At 47.2% G+C, this 21811-nt stretch overlaps 2 protein-coding genes across 7 annotated transcripts; both read left to right on the plus strand.

Moving 5' to 3' along the window:
• The first annotated feature begins 61 nt into the window (after positions 1–61).
• SNAPC4 (small nuclear RNA activating complex polypeptide 4) lies at positions 62–13525 on the plus strand. 2 transcript variants are annotated; one of them, XM_069031614.1, is made up of 23 exons: positions 62–380; positions 1054–1100; positions 1473–1637; positions 2017–2142; positions 2799–2877; positions 3215–3296; positions 3837–3941; positions 4427–4499; positions 4766–4930; positions 5147–5294; positions 5577–5683; positions 5950–6044; positions 6190–6284; positions 6553–6638; positions 7098–7502; positions 7889–7978; positions 8207–8432; positions 8522–8592; positions 8911–9009; positions 9235–9262; positions 9698–11769; positions 12263–12393; positions 13022–13525. In XM_069031614.1, the coding sequence occupies exons 1-22, from the start codon at positions 215–217 to the stop codon at positions 12380–12382; spliced, it is 4650 nt and encodes a 1549-aa protein (XP_068887715.1). In that variant the 5' UTR covers positions 62–214; the 3' UTR covers positions 12383–12393; positions 13022–13525. The 2 variants fall into 2 exon arrangements, with proteins under 2 accessions (XP_068887715.1, XP_068887714.1); XM_069031613.1 differs by having other exon boundaries at positions 63–380; positions 7101–7502.
• A 96-nt stretch (positions 13526–13621) lies between these two features.
• On the plus strand, positions 13622–21755 carry CARD9 (caspase recruitment domain family member 9). Of its 5 annotated transcripts, none has more exons than XM_069031627.1 (14): positions 13622–14163; positions 14277–14371; positions 15706–15928; positions 16267–16404; positions 16754–17079; positions 17486–17665; positions 17840–17989; positions 18264–18392; positions 18502–18693; positions 19248–19289; positions 19879–19924; positions 20551–20621; positions 21140–21228; positions 21408–21754. In XM_069031627.1, exons 3-14 carry the CDS (start codon positions 15745–15747, stop codon positions 21502–21504), a joined length of 1644 nt encoding a protein of 547 aa, XP_068887728.1. In that variant the 5' UTR covers positions 13622–14163; positions 14277–14371; positions 15706–15744; the 3' UTR covers positions 21505–21754. The 5 variants fall into 5 exon arrangements, with proteins under 5 accessions (XP_068887728.1, XP_068887730.1, XP_068887731.1 ...); XM_069031629.1 differs by having other exon boundaries at positions 18267–18392; positions 21408–21753; XM_069031630.1 differs by having other exon boundaries at positions 21140–21216; positions 21408–21748.
• The last annotated feature ends 56 nt before the right edge of the window (positions 21756–21811 follow it).

Below are 21811 nucleotides of genomic sequence, written 5' to 3' on the forward strand. Positions count from 1 at the left end.
GGGCCCGGGGCCGGCTCTGCGGGCCCGGGGCCGGCTCTGCGGGCCCGGGGCCGGCTCTGCGGGCCCGGGGCCGCCCCTGGCCGTGCACGTGCGCCGGCCCCCGCCCCGATTGGCTGCGCAGCGTCACGTGCTGGGTCAGCTGACCCGGGCGCGCAGCAGCGATTGGCGGCGCGGGGGGCGGGGCCAGCGCAGCCCCGGGAGCGGCGGTGCCGCCATGTCCCGCGGGCCGGGCCGGGCCGGGCCCCTCCGCTCCCCCGAGGGCCTCGACCTCGATGCGGAGCGGGAGAAGATCCGCCGAGAGATCGAGCAGCTGGAGCGCAGCCTGCAGCCTGGCGGGGCCGACATCCATCTGGCCCTGTCCGACTCCAGCCTCGGCTCCGGTACGGGTTCGGGGGTGGGGCTCGGGGCGCTCACCGGGCAGCCGCCGGCACCGGCACTTTGCACGTTCCCTTTGCACTCAAGAGCCCAACAAACACCGCCAGCAGTGAAATCGCGAGGCCTAAGCGAGCATCGCAAACTGCTGTGTGAGCTGCACCGTCGCCCAGCCATCCTGCGCCTCCTAAAGTTCATTTTCCAAAGCCAAGAGCAATCGGTGACAATTCGAGCTCTCCGTCCGGAGAGGCTTCACCCACCCGTGCTTTGGTCGTGCGGCTCTGTGTAACTTAAGCCGGACGTCTGTAGCACACCCGAGTGTTGCTGAGGGGCTGCTGGTACGAAGTTTGTGTTTCTCCTGGCTTGGAATGTTCGCTTGGCTGCACACCCGGGAGCCCCTCGTGTGCAGGACCAGGATGCAGCTTGGTTGTTGCTGTTGTTATCCAGAGCTGCTCTTCTTTTCCTTCTCCAGGACAAAAAAAAAAAAAAAAAGCCAAAACCATAAGTGGATATAACTAAATACACGTTTTACTTGACAACGTTGTCAGGATCCAAACTCTCTGATGGTCATGTCTGAGATCTCTCTGGTGCTTTTTCCTGTGTGTTTTAACTGAAAATATTTGTGTTTAAAGCTTTTCTTTTACCCCACTACAATCAGCGTTTTTGTATTTTGTCTAACAGATGATGATAATGAAGATGATGATGATGAAGATTCTCATGCTGAAATGGTAATTGTTTTCTCTTTAAGCATGTATTTCCACCTGTCTATTGAAGAGAGCAGGAGGAAGGGAAACTTCACCCTTTTCTGGGGAAATCCAGGCAATTGCCTTGGCTTTGTGCTCAGTAAGACCTGGAGTTTGGGTATTCCTGCCCAGGACCTTGTTATTCAGTGTCAGAGATTTCTTCATGTGACAAGTGCCAGGGTCAGAGGCCTGCTGGCTCTGGTGCTGCTGCTCTGTGTCCCTGCAAACCCCACAGGCTGTGGTCACTCAGCAGGTTCAGCTGAGGAGGGGCTGAGTTACAGAACTGATTGTTACAGACTTGCTTTTAAAGCAACTCTTTCTCTCTCTTTTCTCCCTAAATGCCTCATTTCCCTCAAGGAAGTGGAAAGAGAAGAAGACAGCAGTGATGATGATGATGATGACATTGAAAGCCTGCCACAGGATCCAGAAACCTGCCTGCAGATGAACTATGTGTACCAGGAGGTTATCAAGGAAAAGATTGAGGAAGTGGAGCTGCTCATTGCACAAAACAAAGAACAGCAGGTGAGCAAAGCAGGAGTGAAATGTTCATTTCTGTGCTTTTCTGGGTGGCCATTTGCCATCTTTCCTTCCCCTCCAGCCCAAGACTAATGTGGTTTATTTGACTGACATTTCAATGCTTTCTTACAAGCAAAAGTGGGTATTTTACATGTTATGTTTTAGCTTGTAGCAAGTTAGTATTTTATTCATCTCTTTAATCATCTGCAGTGCACTGTCTAAGCTCAGGAAGCTCCAAATCCTGCCTTTAACTCTTGCACTGATTTACAGCCTGGTGCTGCAGGTGAACCCTGCTTGGAATGTTTGTGGTGGCTCAGCCACTGCTCTCTGAAATCAGGAATTCGAAGGAGACACTGATGCTGTTCAATTCATTCTTGTATTGCAGAAGGAAATCATGTGTGAGCTTGATGGTTCAAAAACAGCAAAGGCAGGAGATGGCAGAAATCTACCAGCAAATGTGTTTTTGGGTCATTTTATGAAGCCATACTTTAAGGATAAAACAACAGGAATTGTAAGTAAATATAAGCAGCTTCCAGACTGACATATCTTCAGTGGTAGATGCACACTGTAATGTGTTCAAACTGTTCTAATTTCACTTGTGTGACTGGATGTCACCACTCAGCCTGAAACCTTTTTCCTCTCACTTGTCACTCCCCCTCTTTTGGAAATGTTTGTTCAGCCCTGTGAGTTCTGAGGGTATTGCAGCTGCCAGGGGCTTGAACATTCTTGGTTGCAACTTAACTTTATTTGTGTTCATCTCCACGACCCAGTTCCATGCTGCAGTTTAAAGCACTCATTGAAATCTGACTGTCTGTGAAACTGAGTTTTCTCTGTATCTGAAATTTTCTGTATTTTTTTAGTATTTTCTGGGGCAATTATTAGTACTTTTTTTCATGTGTTTTTAAAATGTCATCAGTAAAAGGAGACCTTTTGTGGTAGCCAAGATATCACCATCTATATGTTATTATATTCAAGCAATGCCTGGTAATATTTCTATTTAAATTATGTATATGTGAGCTCTTGCTAACAAAGCTCAACACTGAGTGTGACAGTTTGCCCAAGTTTGAGTTTCCAGTCATTTTTGTAGCAGTTCATGCTGGAGTTTTAAGAAGAAACAGTAATTTTGTCTGACTCTCCAGTGTATCTAACCTTTCTAATCCTCATCAGGGCCCTCCTTCCAATGAAGATGCCAAGGAAAAGGCAGCTCAGGGCATAAAATCCTTTGAGCAACTGCATTCAGCCAAATGTAAGTAAGTCTGTGTGCTGTTCAGTGTTCTAGAAGAGCTACAACATGTATATATTCATATAACAAATGTATATATTCATGGCCAGATGAGAGGAATTCAAGGGACACCTGCAGCTCCAGGTGCTCCCAGGGCGATTCCTTTATCGAGGTCTCTTTGGAGATCCCGATAAAACTGAGCCAGAGGCTGTGCCTTGCCCCAGTCTGACATGATGTTGGTGATTTGGGCAGGGAACTCTTGCTGCAGAGCTGGAGGACATTCCCAGGGGTGCTGGGAGCAGAGGGTTTCTCTTGGCAGTGGTTTTGCTCTGATGTCTGGCTGCTCCTCTGTTTCATTTAGGGAAAACTAGAGAGAAGACACTGCTGCAGAAGTCGGTGGTGAGCGACCGCCTGCAGCGCCTGCTCCAGCCAAAGCTGCTCAAGTGAGTACTGCCCAAAAATCCTCTTTTCTCCTGCTGAGAGCATTGTGTGGGAAAGGAGGAGAAGGTAAATGTGGAGATTGCACCTTGCTCCAGCAAGTTCCTGTGTTAATTGTTTGTGTTTGTGGGATTTTATAGCCATCTGTTTCTTCCCATTGGCACTGTGGTATAACTTAAAATACTTTGCAGGGCTTGAAGCTGAAATTGTGATATGTGGTGAGGCCTAATGATGTGCCCAGCAAGGGATTTCTGTGCTGGAGCTGGCACAGTCTTTATTGCTGTTGCAGCAACCGTTGATTCTCTCTGTAAACACCAAAATTATTTATCTGAGACGTGTTCTGGGTCAGTGATTGCATTGAAGGGGCAAAAATAGGGCAATGAGTGTGCCTTGTGGGAAAACCTGGGAGAACAGTTTTGTGTGGAAATGAACTTGAAGGGAGGAGTGATACTGATGGGGAAACTGTCTCTGCTGTACATCTTCTGATGCCATTGACCTCATTCCCATCTGTCCTATTAAGTAGTGCTAAAAATGTCTTTGAACAGGATGAGTTACTGGAATCAGAAACTGGAGAAAGTCAAGACTGAAACAGAGAAACAGACCTTGGAAAAGCAAATCAAAGGCTTGGAGCAAGAAATAGAGTCAATTAAGTAAGAAGTTTTTCTGTGTTCTTGGTGAAAAATGCAATGTCTCAGAGTTGAGCTCTAAAAGTTCTCTCCTTCCACTTCTAGATGTGACATTTGGAGAAATGTTTATTTGTGTTGGCTTGTAAAAAATTAAGTTCTATTGAGGTTCTGCAGCTCTCTCATCTCCACAGTTCTTTATTAAGAAATGTGTTTGGGCCTTGATACACAAAGTGTAGTGTCTGTACCCAGTAGAGAGGTGCTGCTTTAAGTGGTTCTTACTTCAGCAACAAAGGAGCAGAGAGCTCTGAAATTTTTTGTACTTCTGAGCTTTTGCTCATGAACTAATCTAGAGCAACATATTTGGATTAATTGTTTCTCCTGCTAATCTGAGTGTTCCCTTCTTGTGGAAGTCAGGAACAGGTGGGAGGAATGAGATGAGGCAGGATCAAGAAGACAAAGTGTTTAATTAACCATTTAATACAATTCTGTCTTTGTACCTTCTGCTTTAGCCAACTCCCAGAAAGTGACTTAATAGGAAACAGATTCGATGAGCATGACTGGGACAAGATTTCAAACATCCATGTGAGTTGGGGGATCAGCTGTTTTACTGCCTCTGATATCTGTGTCCTTTCTCTGGAGAACCACCTGACCTGGTTTGCATCCAATGTTTCCAGCTTGCGTTTCTGCAAGCTGACCATTAAGTGATTTCAACTTGTTAAATTTGGGGATTTAATTCTGGAAAACTTGGCAATAGGACATATCTGGAATGCAAAATACTGGTTTTCCTGTTTGTCCAGGTGTCTTAATCTCAGCTCTGAGACTAAACGTATTTTTGTTGTTTCTTTTAGTTTGATGGACAACGTAGCTCAGAAGAATTGAGGAAGTTTTGGCAAAATTGGGAGCATCCAAGCATCAACAAAAAGGAATGGACTGAGGAGGAAATAGAGAGGCTGAAGCAGATAGCTGCTGAACACAACTACCTGGACTGGCAGACCATTGCCCAGGAGCTGGGGGTAAGGTCTGAGGTGACAGGTTGGTTCATTCTGGCTGTACTTTGCCTCATGTCAGGTTTAAAAAACCATGTTAATGCTAATTCACTGTTAATTAATTCTTTCTGAGAAGTGTCCAAGAACAGTACCAAAAACGTTTGGTACTTCAGCTTTTCCCTTTTGCTTTTTGTCCTCATAAATAACCAGTTACCTGCTTCTCTCTGTTTACCTTGTATTAAGACAAACAGGACACCTTTCCAGTGCTTGCAGAAGTACCAAATCTATAACAAAGATTTAAAAAGGAAAGAATGGACCAAGGATGAGGATCAGATGCTTTTAGAGCTTGTTCAAGAGATGAGAGTGGGAAGCCATATCCCATACAAGAAAAGTAAGTGACAAACCTTCCAGTCACCTGGAATGCTTCATTCTCCCATTCTGTTTTCCTTGGTGGAAGCTTCCTGTACCTGCCTGGAAGTTTCATTATATCAGCAGCTAGAACTTAATATCTCTTGGACCCTTTATCCATCTTGGAAATTTGGCTGAAGCTGCCTGAGCACCATTGTTTGAGAGATTAAAGTGCTGCTTATGACAGTCACTGCTTGTAACTGTTGTCTGGATAAAGGAAGAAATATTAATTACAACAGAGTTAAATAAACCTTTTAATTTCTAGTTGCTTATTACATGGAAGGAAGAGATTCTGCTCAGCTGATTTACCGCTGGACAAAGAATGTGGACCCCAGCTTGAAGAAAGGACCCTGGACAGCAGAGGAAGATGCTGTAAGCTCCATTCTCTGGGCCTGGAATTGCAGGGTGGCAGTGTTAGACTGCTGAGGTGTGGCATGGCTCTATCTGAGCTTTAGCAGTGGCACAGACAAGTGCAAAATAGACCAAGGTGGGCACTTTACATCTTAAGAGGGCTTAGAAGTTTCTACAAGTTTTGTTCAGAGATTTGCACAGGAAGCAAATAGAGCTGCTGCTGTCTCAGGCCTGTTAGGATTGATACTGGTGAGGATTTCAGCTCTTGTTCTGTCGGGTGCCCACAGATGCTGATGGCAGCAGTTACAAAGTACGGGGCGAAGGACTGGTACAAAATCCGCACGGAGGTGCCGGGCAGGAGCGACGCCCAGTGCCGGGACCGGTGAGTTCAGGCCAGGTACCAGCCCCTGAAACAAGGGAAAGCTCTGGTTAGGAATGCTGGGTTTGTTCAGCCTTGGAGTGCAGTGATGATCTGATTTTTACAAGCAGGATTGAATGTTCCTGACTGCAATGTCTTCATTTTGAAGGTACTTAAAAGCATTGCACTGGGATGTAAAGAAAGGCAAGTGGAGCTTGGAGGAAGAGGAGCAGCTGATTGAGCTGGTTCAAAAGCATGGCCTGGGTAGGTGTTTCTGTGGCTTAATCTGTACAAGTTTAGAGGTGCCATTGAGGTTTTCTCCTCTTTCATTGTAAGCCCTGCAGGCTCTGCTTTGTACTGATGATTGCAACTTCTTTGTGTTGTGTGTTGTGGGTGTTAAGGATTTGAGATCCATTCATGCAGTAACTCTGTCTCTTATCCATGGAAATGTATAATATGTGTGTGATGGCTGCACTGAAAGGCCTGCTGCTGAGTTTGTGGCACAAATAAAAACGTTCTGCATCATTTTCAGGTCACTGGAGTAAAATAGCTTCCGAGCTGCCACATCGGACTGGCTCCCAATGCCTGAGCAAGTGGAAACTCATGATTGGTGCTAAGGTATTGTGGAAATCCTGCTGTGTCACAGTCCCATCTCTTCAATTAAGTTTCTCTAACCTAAAAGTAGAATCCTATGAAATCAATCTAAAAAATGACATTGATTTCACATGATCAAGGTTTTTGTTGTGGATTTCACAGTTTAATTTTTTGATGTGGAAAGCAGCCTTTGTTCTGAAGGGCTGAAGTAAATTTGCTATATATTTGTATATTATCTAGAATTCTTTACTGCCTTGAAATGCCTGTAAGGATGGGATATATGTAGGTTTTCATGTCTGTACCTCATGAATTGCTAGTTTTGGTCCCAGTCACTTGAGAAGTTCTGGCTGCTTAAGACCATATTGAAGGTGGTCTTATTTCCAAAATCTTGTTTCCTTTGGAAAAGGAAACTTACTGATTTGAGAAAGTTGCAAGGCAGGGGTGGACGCTGACTAAAACTTGTCTGTGCTTGTTTAAACCAAGAAGAAAAGATCTGGGGCGACCAAACGGCGTCACGGTGAGGAGAGCTCCAGCCCTTCAGAGAGCAGCAGTGAGGAGGACATGGAGCTGAACTTGACAGACAGCTCAGAGGAGGAGGAGGTGACCAGCACCACAAGGAAGAAGGAGTATGCAGTCCCCAGCATTGACCTGTGGATCCCAACAGGGACAGACATGCAGGAGGCAGCGGGAGAGAGATACCAAATCCAGTCCCTCCTCTCTGCTGCGAGGGCTGGTGCAGGGACCAGCTGCAGTGACATTCCAAGGGCAGCCTGTGATGGAGACAGAGCTGCTGATAAATCCTCTGAGCTGTACACCCTGCTGAAGGGCATTGCACAGCCCCATTCCACAGACGTGGTGGTGAAGAATGCAGCAGAAGTGATGGCCAGGGTGAGCTGGGATGGGAGCTTGGATCAGAAGTTAGAAGGGAAGTGCAGCTGCTGCAGTAAGGGGAGGATGTGATGAGCAGATAACATCTTGCTGTTCCTTCCCTTGTACTGTTAGGCCAAAAAATGTGAACATAATTACCTAGTAAGTTCTGATTTTTGGGTTTCTGTAGATTCCTCACACAAAACTTTTATGAAATAGGCATTTGGTGTTGCGATGATGCACAAGGATTAAAAGTAAAGGTCTTCACATCAGGGTTGATTTCATTTAATAAGATACCTTCAACAGCAGGAATGTTGAAAACTTCTACCTGCTGTGCATATCCAGTGCTAGTAATTTTCTGTGAGTTACTTTCCCTTCTGTCTTTTCTCACGTGCTTTCATCTTCAGGCTTCCCAGAGTGGAAAACAAGTGCTGCAGGTCAGCCTGGAGGACGTGAGAACAATATTAAAGAATAACACGAGCTTCCAGAGGAGACTTGTGAGTGCCTCTTGTGTGTTGTCTGCTCTTGTGATGTGAGCACTGCCAGGCTGTGCTTAGTAGGAATTTTTTTTTATATAATCATAGATCTTGCACTGTAACCCCAAGAGGAAAAGCTCACAGTTTTTTGTCCTAACTGTCCTGTGAATAGTTTGTCCTGGGACTAATGGCAGAACCTACCTAATGGGAACTCTTAATTGTGTGTTTTTTCATGCACTGCAATTAAAGATGCTAAGACCTCCTGGCAGCCTTTTAGCCAAACCCCCTGGAGTGGGTGCAGCTGTTGGCCAGGATGTCCAGGAGCTGCCAAAGAGAGCTCAGCGCTGGGCCAGGGAGCACTGGAAACGGCTGAGCCTGGACAGGAAGCTGCTGATGGCAGTGACCCCTTGGGTGGGCAATGTGCTGCTGCCCCGCACCTTGCAGGCTGGGAGGATGGCTTTTCACCAGACAAAAGGTACTGGGGACCCATCCTACCTTTGTCCCTGCTTTCTGATGTCTTCTGAGTGAATTCCCAGCTGATTGTGATGTCGGATTTCTTTCCAGCTGCTGCTATTCAAGAGAAGGTTAAGTCAGTCAGTCTTACCAGCACTCCCCTGTTTGCACTGCTCATTCAGGTAAGTTTTACTGTTTTAATAGCATTACCTGCTTTCAAACAGTGCTAGTCTTTATTTTCCAGCATTTGAGGCTTAAATAAATGGTTTATCTTAAACAAATAATCTAATTAATGGATTCATCTGCCCTCATGGCTTGCATATGAAATTTCTTAAATAAATCCTGCATCCAAAATCTGATCGTGCCAGGGCTTTTTCTGTAAGTGTAAAATGCCCCCAGAATCTTGCATGGGAAGCATGTCCCATCTATCTTGTTCTGTCACTGATCCCACGAAACATTTTCGTTCTCAACCAAATGTTAATAAAGCTCTCACCTTGCAGCTCTTCCAGATTGATACCAAAGGCTGTATGAAAATTATTAAGGAGAGGAAGCTGAGGCAGTTGGAGCTGCTTAAGGCTAATGCAAGGAGTCCTCAGCAGGTATTGTGGTTTTAAGCTTTTCCCACTGAAGTATTGACAAGTAAACACTTTAATTGTGTGGCCACACAGTTTATATGTGTGTTAGCAGTTTGGTTTGGTTCAGAGGCAGAACAACATGCTGGCTGTATGGCCAGGAGTTGGCAGATGTAGGTTTGATTCACATCTGTGCTGTTTTAATCATCTTTAGATTTATCAGAAGTATAATTTATTATAATTTTTTTACAGGCTTCCCAAAATACGGAGACTTCTTCAGGTACCTACCAGAACATTTATTTTTGTGATCTGCAAGAACTTTCACATAATTCATCACTGTTACATTAATAACCAGTTTAACTGAAGGAGAACTTTGGGGACAAACCCCCATTGTCATGTTCACTTTTGCTACTCTTGGATCTTTAAACATGTTCCCCTTTGGTAAGGACTGGAAAAAACCCTGGAGGGCTGGGGGACCAGTGGCACTGGACCAGTTCAGTGGGGTGTTAAGGTGCATTCCTGGCCCATCTTTGATTTCTGGGGGCAGTTACCACTTGTTCAGTTGTCAGGACACGGCTTGATTAAGTCAGAACTTTGGTGTTGTAGGAATTCTCACAAACAGGGATTTTGCCACATCCCTTGATGTTTAATAGCTGAGGAACGGCTTTTGAAAATACTGTTCATTGATTGTAATTTTATTTCCTTTCCTCTGCAGGCAATTCATCCCAGCCTTGTTCCCAGAGGAATTCCCAACGGGGCATACCAAGGAATACTGTCAGGAGACCTCTTGCCTTGAAAGCACGAGAAACTTCCACTGGTGCCTTGGAGAGCAGTGCAGCCGTGCAGGGGCAGGGGCGGAAGGCTAAAACTGTCTCGGAATTGCTGCGAGAGAAGCGTTTAAGGGAGTCCCAGGCCAAGAAGGCCATGCAGAGGACAGTGTTGGTTGCCCCACAGGTGCTGGTTTCAGGGCCTCTGATAATCCAGCACCCACCACAGCAAATCATTCCCTCTGCACAAGCAGCAAGCAAACCTGCAGCAGCTGCTGGTACAGATAGCCAAGTACAGGGTTCACCAGTGCCCACAAGGACTTCTTCTGCAGGTTCTGCTTCTGCTCTTGTGCCTGAAAACCATTCCTCAGCAGTGCCAGAAACTGGGGAAAGCCCCGGTTGCTCACAAGGGACAGATCTACAGCCTAAGAAGGAACCAAAAGAGCAAGCTCTGGAAAGCAGCCCTGAAGGAAGGGGTTTTCCGGGCATGGATCCAGCTGCAGCAGAGAAGGCCCCAGACCAGGGAGGGTGCAATGGTCAAGTCACATCCAGTAGCTCAGCTTCAGCAGTGTTGCAAAACCAGGCTTTTGTGCCACAGCAGATCACAGTGGTGCCCCTTGGCCTGGAGTCTGGCACCAACAAATTGTCCCTTTCCACTCCAGTCACCTGTGAGCTGAAGAGTGATGGGCCACAGCAGAGGCCAGTCAGCCTGCTGCCCGCTCTTGTCACTCCACAAGCTGGTTCACCCGTGATTCCCAACAGCATCCTGCCCTTGGCGTGGGTTGTCACCCCCCAGGCTCTGCTCCCCAGTGCTGTGCAGACTGTGGTGGGTGTTCCCCAAGGAATGCCAGGTGCTGCTGGGGGAAGTCAGTGTCAGCCAACTGTGACTTCCAATGGCAATGTCTCTGGTTTGGGAGGGACTCCAGCTGGAACAAATCCACCTCAGCCCAGCAGTGCAGAGACAAAAGGGCCAAGTTCCCAGCTGGCAGGAGTTCCTTTGGGAAAGGATGACCAGTCCACAGTTCTCTCACCTGTGGCCTCAGTGAGTCCTGGATGCAGCACATCCAGCGTTTCTGCTGTAACCCCCTCATGTTCAGATGGCTCCTCCAAGGCTCCAGACTCCTCTGCTCCTCCAGCTGCTCCTCCAGCTGCTCCTCCAGCTGACAGCCCAGCCCCATGTGCTGTGGTGCTGCCCCAAACACAGTCCCCTGCCAGCACTCAGGGCTCTGATTCCCAGCCTGTGCCCAGTCTCACCAGCTTGGGAAAGAGCAGTGACTCCATCACAACAAACAGATCATCCTCCAATCCAGACAGCATCAGGAAGTGTGTTGTGCTCCAGCCAGGAGCTGCAGCTCGTCACAGCAATGTCCCAGGGAGCTCTGGTTGCTCTGGTGCCCAGGCACGGAAGAAGAGACCCATTGCCTCCAAACCACCAAGTGCTGACGTCCCTCCCCAGCCAAGCACTTCCAGTGCAGAGAAAAACCTCCTTGACTTCAGCCTGATCTCCCTGGAGGATGAGGGGCTGGTGAAGGAGTGGCTGAGTGGGAAACGAGGGGTCCAGGTGCCATCACTGCAGACCAGGCTGCCTTATTTGCCACCTTTCCTCTGCAACATAAAAACCCTCTCAAAGCTCCTTGTGCAGAAAGCAGCCCTGGAAGAGCAAGCAGCCTCTCTCCTGCCCTCTGAGGCCAGTGGGGATGAGGGCACTGGGGATGTCTTCCATGCTATTGGAGAACTGGTGCAGCAGAAACTGGGTGATAACCCTGCTTACCTCCTGCTGAAAGCCAGATTCCTGGCAGCCTTCACACTCCCAGCTGTCCTGGCAACTCTGCCTCCTCCCAAAGTGACAACAACTCTGTCAGCCAGCAGGAAGCAATATGAGGAGAGTGATGACGAGGAGTGGCAGAGTGAGAAAGAAGTGTCTGAGGAAGAGACTTGTGGGAATGAATTAACAGGAGTACAGGAGGATTGGAGACTTGGGGATGAGCCTGGAGACAAAGATCTTGATTTACTAAACCAGGTAAAACAGATTCCAGGGGCTAAAAGCAGAATGTTATTGCCAGATAAATATTGCACTGGAATCCAAGGGGAAACCCCCACTGTTCTTAAAGGTAGCAGAAATTTGGTCCTTTTGAATAAACACAGTTTTACAGCTGATGCAAGGAAAAGCTCTGCAGCTCAGCTGGGAGAGTAAAAGCCCATGGTTTGTATGGCACCTTAAACTTGCCATGACAGTTCCCAGAAGTGGGTATGAAAGCTCCCTTCCCCTTTCTGTTTATAATCTGCTGCCCTGACACTTGCATTTTGAAATCAGGCCTTTGTTCTCACTCTGAAAACTCTGATATTTTGTGCTGTCTCTGACATTGGTAATGGAATGTTGTCCCATGCTTCATTGTGAAGGTAAATGAAAAATTGTTTTAGAAATCTTGCCAAGCTCCCTAAAAGAAAAAGACGGCTGAAGGGGTTATTTGCAGTTCTCGTGGTGTTGATCATCTGTCTTGCTTCTGTTGTAGGGCATGAGGGCTGAAGAGAGCACTGCTCAGTCTGCCTTGGGCTCCTGCACTGATGTGGCTGATGCCAGAGCTCCTCCAATCAGGAGAAGTGCCCGCTTCAGGAAGAGGAGGAGGTTATGAGAAGGAAATGTGTGAGTAGCTACTCAGTGGTTTGTACTTCTTGCTGAGAAGCTGAACCACATTTGTCTGTGGTTCAGCTCAGACAATGAATCATGACCCCAGGAAAGGACTGGAATGATCTCTGCTCTTGTTCCCTGAGGACACAGAGTTCTACACTCACCATCATCACAGCCTAAGGCTGATAGTATTTTGGGGAGAGGGAAAGCTGATGTCTCTATGATAAAATTATACATCAGACTCGGGAAATTCAAACATTTGGCAGCCTTTTAGTTCATGCTCTGCCTACTTAATATGCACCTAGTTGGTAGCACTCTACAGGCTTGACAGTGGAGTTTTTCTTTAATACTTCATCCTTGAACAATGTAGTGGGGTTTGGGGTTTATTTCCCCTATTTGGCTTCATTTCTCTATGGTTATAGCAGGCCACCTTCTGTAGGGTACGAATGGGTGATGTCCTAATATCTGCTGAGGCTTTTGGAGCACTGGATGGAATGAACATGAACGGTGTTTGATTCACGTGGTTGTCAGATGAGACTGGTTGGGGTTTTTTTTTCTTGAAAATTCATTTTAGTAACTCCAAAAGGGCAACTTCCCTGTGAAAATGCTGTGAGTGATAGGAGCTGTTTGTGCTTTGTTACAGGGGTCACTGGAATGAGCTCTGCCTTCCTGCATGGCGGGAAGGAGATAATCTTTGCACTGTTCACTTTTATCACTTCCAACATGCTGACTGGATGGACCTGGGGAAGAGGAAAATGCTGGATTGATTTTCCCATCCCTCAACAAAGTCTGCATCTGTAGGCAAGGTGCAAAAATGAAGGAAGCTGGCTGGAGGGAAATCTTTCAGGCACAGACTTCTGCTCTTTCAAACTCACACCTGTCATAGATGCTGGGGGGGAATATTGCTGGAAATCTGGAGAAACAAGCAATGGTGGTTATTTATTTCCTTCTTGTGTTAGCCCCTATTTATGTGAATGTTTATCCATGTTCAGAATATGTTAATTGGGTGGTTTTTAGTGCTATGAAAGTGGCTTTGCTTGGTAACTGACTGAATACTGTGGGATAAGCAGCAGATTAATTTTGTATCAAAATGAGTCTTAAGTATTTGTTGAAATACAGATGTTTTATTTTTCTCACTTAAAAATTACTGATGTATTCTGTGTGGGTTTCTTTCCTGGTAAATAGTGCTTTTAATAATGTGTGTATGAGAGTGATTGCTAATGAGAAAAATGAAGTTTTCAGCCTGCATGAAAACCAGGGAGAACGTGGGGAATGAATATTCATGTGCCTAAAACTGCAGGATTGAATTAGGATTCTTGATTCTTCCACAGCCTGCCCTGTACAGACATCACAAATCACTTTAAAAAAACTTGTTTCTTCATTTATAACCCAGCAATTTCTGTCTCGCAGAGAGGTGCAAGGTTAGCTGAGGCAAAGCTGATAAAATCTAGAAGGAAAGTGCTGTGAAAGCTTCATTCCACTGCACTGACTGAACTTCCCTGAGTGTAGGGGGGAGGTGTGTTGGGAGTTCCATCTTTTCCATGAGGTCTCTTCAGGCAGAGCTGGGGGCAGAGGGTCACTGGGTGCCAGTGCTGCTGTCACGTGGTGTCAAGACATTGGGAAGCCATAGGAATGATTGTGGAATGGCTTTCCTCTTGCAGTGTACTCTGTTTTCCATAAGCCAGTACAGATACCAGTTTTCCAGGAAATTCAGCTGTGGCAGGAGCTGCTGCACAGTTGTGGGTGCTGTGCCCAGGCTGTTACAGTGAGGCACTGGTGGGAAAGGTGAGCTGTGCTTTAAACAATTGTTGGCCTTTGCAAAAGCTGCTCAAAAGATGCTCTTGTAATTTGATTGTGGGAAAACTGTATAAGCAGCAGCTGTCTTTGTCTTTTTTCAGGATTAAATTGATTTGTCACTAGAATAAAACCTCACAAGCCTAACTGGTCAATTAAGAGACACTGATTACCTTCAGCAAGGGCACAGCTGACACAGGTACTGCATCTTTTTTTAGTGTAAAGCTAATTTAATGACAAGAAACACAGGCTAAAAGAATCTCTGAGCATCTCTGCCCTACTCCTAATGATAACATGGAAAAAACTCTCCATAAACTTGGAAAGCAGAACAAAGAGTGGAGTGGGAAGCTAATGGGAACATGTGTCATGCTGCCATGGCATCGGAGCCTGTGTGTTCTCCAGGCTTTTTTAAAACACACTTTCTGAGTGAGTTCTGGGTTCAGCTCCAGGGCTGTGGGAAGGTGGGGAGGCAGGCACAGGTCTCCTGGTGATGCTCAGCATCATCACAACGCTGCTTGCTGGGCTGCTCCTCTAAGTGCTGCCAAGGCCACAGCCTGTCATTTGGGAATCATGGGTTGTGTTCCTTGCTTTGCCAAGACTTGACTCCCTTTCCCTCAAAATACCGAGTTGTCATAATTATACTGGAAGCTTGAGGACATCCAAAATTAGAGGCATCAATATGGAAAGCATCCTTCTCAGCTGAACTCTAAACCAAGAGTGAGTTCTTGCTGCCACCTGTTTTCCTGGATAAAGATGTTAACACCTGGAAAGCCTTTGAAGAGCCTCTTTCTTCTAGTTTTGTGGCGTGTTTCATCCCCTGAAGTCAGCTGCACACACCTATGGCTGTGACTTTCATTCTTTTCAGTGTTTCTGACCACTGCACAAGGAAACTTTCTGGACCCCAGTAGGTACTTGAGTAGGACAGATTAGAAAACAAAACCAGAATTAATCTAAAATCACTGCCCATGTGTTGCTGCTGACTCATGCTGCCATTACCATCTTTCTCCTCCCCCATCACCCATTCTGGCTTCCCCTTTTTTATTTATCTCTCTCTCTTTTCCTTCCCTTTCCTGTCTGAGGGTATAGCTGAGTAGTTTCCCCTTTTTTCTCAAACCAGTTTTGATCCTGGAATCATCTTTTCTCTAGTCAAAATATAGAGGGAAGCTGCCCCCAAGACAGGTTTTCTCAGTCAGGACACAGGAGGAGAATCAAGGTTTGTGACTGCAGAGGCACAGGTTGGTGATACAGAATGGCTGATATTAACAGGGAATAAAAGTTTATTTTATGGCTCTGAGGTAAAGTGTCAGCTCTTGTGGGTGTCAGATTTGGTGTCCGTGTGGTCAGACACAACACAGGGATCTCAAATGCTGTGAGGTGGAGAGGGAAGTGCGAACTGCTCATGAAGCAGAGGCAAAAGCTGATTAGGACACATTTGCATTCTCAGTCTGTGAACATCCTTGTTTCACCACCACTGCCACACTGCTCTGAGAGGCTCAAGGTCTGCTCGTTTGTTTTTTGGTTGTTTTCTTCCAGACAGGACAACACTGCTCACTGGTTCCCCTCACCGCTGACATGCTGGAAGAGGATAATGATGAGATCTGTTGGAATAACCTGGAGAACTTCCGTGTGAAGCTGATCTCTGTGATTGACCCTTCCCGGATCACCCCTTACCTGCGCCAGTGCAAAGTGCTCAGCCCGGATGATGAGGAGCAGGTTCTCAATGACCCCAGCCTGGTCATGCGCAAACGGAAGGCAGGTGGGAGCACTTCAAATACTTCTGTGTAGTTTCTAGGCCGTTGGTTTGGGATTGTCTGGGGAGTCAGACATTGGAAGCACTGCCCTGGGAGGTGCTGGTGTCACCCTCCTTAGAGGTGTTTAGGCAAAGCCTGGATGTGGCACTTGGTGCCATGGTCTACACAAGGTGGTGTTCAGTCATAGGATGGACTCAGTGATCCAAGAGGTCTTTTCCAACCTAATTGATTCTGTGATTGGATCCCAGGGACTTTTGCATGTGGAGGAAGTGAAGCCTTTTTTTTTAACGTTACAAACAGGTAAAGAGAGAAATAACAGAATCTCCTGTGGCCATTATTTCAGGTGTTCTCCTGGACATTCTTCAGCGAACGGGACACAAGGGCTTTGAGGCGTTTATGGAGAGTCTGGAGCTTTATTATCCCCAGCTGTACAAGAAAATAACTGGCAAAGAGCCCAGCAGGGTTTTCTCTATGATTATAGGTAATGTTTGTGTTCTCAACAACATCTCTTCCTTTGGTGTTGCTGTGCGGAGTTGGGAGCACTCCCTGCCTTGCTCCCTGTGTGCTTCAGAGGGGTTCTGGGAAGAACAGCCCTGGTGTCACTGGCTGGACTGGGGAGGGGGAGGAGGACACAGAAGGCTGAATTCTTCCTTCTGCCCGCTGTGTCAATGATCCTGTTGTGCAGGAAGGCACAGAGCAGAGAGGCACAGTGGGGATAATTTGATCACACATCATCAGGGTTGGTTGCAGTGATCTGGAGGGGAAGCTGAGCTCAGTGTGTGCCTGGCAGCAGCCAGGACAGCAGTGAGTGACCCTTGCCCCCCAAACAGACACAGCTGGGGAGTCTGGCCTGAGCCAGGTGCTGATGAACGAGATCATGAAGCTGCAGAGCGCGGTGCAGGAGGAGCAGCGCAAGGTGCAGGAGCTGACAGTGTGGCTGCACTCCAAGGAGGACGCCCTCAGGGAGATGTGGGTCAGGGACAGCCTGCTCCGCAAGCACCAGGAGCGGGCCCAGAGGATGAAGGAGGAGAGGGACAGCCTGAGCAAGGAGCTGCGGAAGTGCAAGGACGAGAACTACAACCTGGCCCTGAGCTATGCCAAGCAGAGCGAGGAGAAGAGCACGGCCCTCATGAAGAACAGGGACCTGCTGCTAGAGGTCAGTCACAGTTTCTCCAGCTTCCCCCTTCTTCCCTGGCCCCTGGGAGGCTGGGCCGAGCACCTTGTCTTTGCCAAGGATGCTCCAGTCCAGCATGAAGCACTGAGCATCTTCTCTAGCACGTGTCTTCGTGGTCTCTAGCTCAGCCCTGTAGGGCTGTGTTTTACAAGCTGTGCTATGAATAATGACCAGTCTTTCCCTCACACAAGGCTGCTCTCACAAAGGCAGCACAGGAACATGTATCTGTTAGCACACAGGCAGGATTCTGGTTCCCAGAGCACATTTCCTGAGGAAAACAGAGCTGGGGAGAAACCTGCCCCACATTTGTCTGGGGAACAGAGTGAGAACTGCTTTTGCAGGCCAGAGCTTCCTCCTTGCTCCTGCTGAGCTCTGAACCTTCTCGTAGATCGATCACCTGAAGCACAGCCTCATGAAGGCTGAGGATGACTGCAAGCTGGAGAGGAAGCACACGATGAAGCTGAAACATGCCATAGAGCAGCGCCCCAGCCACGAGGTGGTGTGGGAGATCCAGCAGGAGAAGGAGCTGCTCTTGGCCAAGAACCAGGAGCTGGAAAACACTCTCCAGGTTGGTAGGGTGGTGGGTATGGACTCAAGGGATTGTCTGTAGCAGCCAGGGCAGCGATGCTGCAGTGAAGATTGTGGGGGTCAGCTGTTGCCCAAGTCAGATAGAGCCCTGAGGGGAGAGAATCGATACGGAGTTAGATGGTGGCCCTGTCTCACTTCTTCCTTTGTCCTGCAGGTTGCCAGGGAGCAGAATTTGGAGAAGAGCCTCTCCAAGGATATGCTGGAGAATGACTGCAGCCAGATCCTGGAAGAGCGCCGGGAGCTGGTGAACACCATTTACAGCCTGCGCAAGGAGCTGCACCGAGCCAAGGTGCTCCAAGACAAAGTAGGTGCTGCTGTTCAAGTTCCTGCTGAGGGTCATGGATAAGACAGGCAGGTGAAGCACCTGCAGTGTCTTGCCTGTGGAGCAGAGCAGCTGCTCAGGAGCAATCCCTGCTGCTCCTACTGTAGTACCTGTATTTTAACACTCTTGTGTGTAGCAGGTGACAGCTCAGACACCCCACGGAGCTCTGGCCAGAGCAATCTGTGGCGCAGAGCAGGAGTGGGGTCAGTTGGGCTCAGGTTCTGCCCACAAGCAGGTGCTTTTGACCTTGTCTCAGCAGTTTGCAGAGGAAAAAGAGGTGCTGGAGCTACAGTGCACATCTCTGAGGAAGGACTCCCAGATGTACAAAAAGCGGATTGAAGCTGTTCTGCAGCAGATGGAGGAAGTGGCTTTGGAGAGAGATGAGGTGATAACATATTCCTCACTGCTTAACACTGCTTTGCTGTTGAAGTGGGCAGACAGTGCAGCCCTGCCTGTGCTGCTGTGTGAATGCCACGTGTTGTCCCTTTGCACAGGCTCTCCTGACCCGAGAGCAGTTCCACATGCAGTACTCCAAGAACCTGGTGGAGAAGGATGCCTACCGCAAGCAGATCCGGGAGCTGGGGGAGAGATGTGATGAGATGCAGCTGCAGCTCTTCCAGAAGGACAGTCAGCTCCTGGCCACTGAGGCCAAGCTGAAAAGGTTGCAGCTGGAGCTGCCCACACCGGTATAACTCTCCTCTCCTTGATGGGGTTGAGAAGCTGAGGATGGGGTCAGACTGTGGCTGTTCCCAAGCCTTTGCACCTGAGCATCTCCAGCTCAGCAGGCAGTGCCCACCTGCCTGAGCCACCATCAAAATTAATTAAAACCACTGCAGTGCAAATGCTGAGTTTAGAAAATGAAAGATAGGATGGTTTCTATGACCTCACCCTGGTTCCAGGCATGGAAAAGCTGGGCAGATGCAAGCTAAGGCCAGCTATGTTTGTGTCTGGAGCATTTCTAAAGGTGATGAGGGGTTCCTCAACCACCAAAGAGTGACTCTATTTAGAGACTGGATCTGAGCCATTTTGATGAAATAGGGAGCTAAGTTTTCTGGAACTAAATTAGATATATTTTAATTAAGATGGCATCTTGTGTACTTTCTCGAGTGGCCAGACAGGAGTGTAGGAGGCAGCAAATCCACACTTCTGTGTTTTCTGGAGCTCTGAGTCTCCTATATGTTCCCTTGCTGTCACTTCCTTGCTTATGAGGAATGGTTAATCTATACTGGTTTTGTTTCAGACCTCTGACCTGGATGACACCTCCTCCAGAGATTCCCAGGAAGTGAGTAGGGTGCCTTGTTTACCTTTCACTTTCCTCTGGGATGGTTTAATATTCTTCACCTGTGCTCAGTTCCCCAAGTATCAGCAGTTTCTCATGGCTCAGGCTTGTTTCAGTGACATCAAAAGGTCCAGAGGCAGCAAAACAGTGCCAGAATCTCCCTGTGTCCTGAAATTTTAAGTGTAGGACACAGTTATGGCATTAGTCAGTGAGATTTGTTGAGTGTAAGCAAATCGAGGGAATTGAATTGTTTTGAATTGCTTCTAATTTTCCCTCTTGTGTGAGAACAGGCAAAAATAAGTCTTACCCTGGGGCCATCTATAGTAAAGAGTTTCACTCAGTTCATAACTTCAGTGAGGGAGTGATTGCCACATTGTCTGGAGGCCAGAAGTAAAAATGAGGCCAAAGGAAGCTGGATCTATTCACGGAGGATAAATCCATGAGTAAATCTGTAACTCCTGGCTCACTCTGCTGTTTGCTGGCAGCAGCAGGGAGAGGTTGGTTCTAGCATGTCCTGGGGTTTATATTCCATTTTTTGCTCATACAGACTGAGGGACAGTTCTGATGTTCTTGCTCTGTTTCTGTCTCACAGCTTGCTCTTCCCAGTCACCTGGATGAAGATACACAGACAGCTAAAAGTAAGGGTAAAACACTGAGTAGAGTTCTGGAGAGGATAGTCCATTCTGTTTTGCTCTCCTGGAAGATCTAAATGATGGGAGATTTTTCACAGAAACTGAAAGACACTGTTCCAAAAAGGCTTTTTTATTGTTCTACTTCTCTCAGTTTGAAAATGTGTATGGTGACAGCTGGTCACTACAGAAGGAGTTTCACCAAAATATCGTCTGGTGTGAAGTGCCAGGATAATCACAACTTGGGGAGCAGGGACAAATTATGGTTAAAATAATGATTAATATGTTTCTTACGGTAACCTCTGACATGAATATTATTTTTAACGCACTGAGCACAGGAGCTGCTTGGCAAAGGTTTGTTTTGCTCCTGCTTAAGTAGGAAGTGGAAAGCTCTGTCCCTTCCCGAGTGTGGTGGGGAACTCCACCATCCTGGGCAAGATTCAGGGCTCAATTAAAATGAGAAGTGACTTGTGATTGATCACAGGATGAAGTTCTGAGTGCTTTGGGCTTGGTTTCAGTTCTGCTGTGGACTCTGTGCAGTTACATCACAGCTCTTCTGTGGAAGGACTGCTGCAGGGAGAAGTTACCTTGCAATGGCAACCCTGACTAAAGCTGTGTTTTTATTCATCTTTCAGAAGATTGCCTGGAAGGAGAAAACCAAGAACTCAGCCCTCGAGAGAGCAATCTGCCCCCAAAATCACCAACTGTAAGAGAATCTTTGTGGGCTCTTATTTACTATGGCTGGGGTTTGTGATCTTTAATGTTTTCATTAATTATGGATTTACCAACTTGGAGAAGCATGTCAGCAGCTCCTGCTTTTCCAAACTCTGAGCACTCAGTGCAGAATCCACCCTCCAAAAAGGGTGAGCTCTGAAAAGCAAAACTTTTACAGGGGACATTTCTCCATTTGTGCATAAAAACTTCCTCTAATTACTTTCTTCCCTTCATCTCTGGGTGAGGATGTTTTCCAGTTTAATTGTCTGCAGTATTACTTTTGGTGCAGAAAAAAGAATCCCAAATTTACAAATGTGAAGGAATAAATGTAGTAAACCCATGTGAAACAGAAGTGTTACGATCCTGCACACACAATAAAGAACCTGCTGTACTTGACTGTGCAGGTGCAGGAAGCAACCTTGTGTTAATACTGATCTGAGTTGATCTGATGAGGAATAAATTCATATTTGTTTGCGGGTTTGTTGTTTGTTTTTTTTTTCCCATTTCAAGGAGTGTGGCTTGGCCAACGAGGAACTGGCAGAAAAGGAGAGGAGAAGGATGAAGGACTGCTTTGAGCGTTACCGAAGGTCTGGGCTGCAGTAAGCAGGGCTTACCTGGAAATATCCATGATTTATATTTCCCCTTTCCTGTCACCAAGCTTGATTCATGGAGGGCATAAAATGAATCGCAAAAGGGACTGATACATACTAACAGTATGAAATGCTGCTTGTTTGCAGAAGATACCTTCTAAAAATGGTATGTCTGGTCTTGTTCTCAGAAAAAGAGCAATGAGAAGGGTGCCCAAGGACCGGCACCACGAGGCGGACTGGGAGAACACCTCGGGCAGCGACAACACCGACACCGAGGGCTCCTGAGAGAGGGACAACACCAACACCCTTGGAAAGGGACAACACCGACACCAGAGGCTGCTCAGGATCCAACCCCTGAGGGGAACACCAGCCTATGCGTAGGGTGGCTGTGCTTCTCAATTTCACTCTCGATGGACTGATTTTAAAACCATCCAAACAACCATTTATGAAAAGTGCTAAAGTTGACACTATTGTTTGGCTCTGACTTCCCCGCAGTTAATAAACAGGTTTAAATATCTACGTGTGAGACAGGGCCGGGCTGAGCCGCTGGTTAATTAAGCGTTAATGAAGGGCAGGTCCCGGGCGCTGCCCG

The sequence above is a fragment of the Aphelocoma coerulescens genome, chromosome 17 (genome assembly GCF_041296385.1).
Source record: "Aphelocoma coerulescens isolate FSJ_1873_10779 chromosome 17, UR_Acoe_1.0, whole genome shotgun sequence".
NCBI classification, from domain to species: domain Eukaryota; kingdom Metazoa; phylum Chordata; class Aves; order Passeriformes; family Corvidae; genus Aphelocoma; species Aphelocoma coerulescens.

Excerpts from the sequence above, each read along its gene's own strand:
- CARD9 (XM_069031627.1), top strand. The coding sequence starts at position 15,745 with ATGCTGGAAGAGGATAATGATGAGATCTGTTGGAATAACCTGGAGAAC. Across the intron at positions 17,080-17,485 it reads ACAGGGACCTGCTGCTAGAG|ATCGATCACCTGAAGCACAG; the intron begins GTCAGTCACAGT and ends ACCTTCTCGTAG. Across the intron at positions 18,694-19,247 it reads AGCTGGAGCTGCCCACACCG|ACCTCTGACCTGGATGACAC; the intron begins GTATAACTCTCC and ends GTTTTGTTTCAG.
- SNAPC4 (XM_069031614.1), top strand. The coding sequence starts at position 215 with ATGTCCCGCGGGCCGGGCCGGGCCGGGCCCCTCCGCTCCCCCGAGGGC. Across the intron at positions 5,295-5,576 it reads CCATATCCCATACAAGAAAA|TTGCTTATTACATGGAAGGA; the intron begins GTAAGTGACAAA and ends TTTAATTTCTAG. Across the intron at positions 9,010-9,234 it reads ATGCAAGGAGTCCTCAGCAG|GCTTCCCAAAATACGGAGAC; the intron begins GTATTGTGGTTT and ends ATTTTTTTACAG.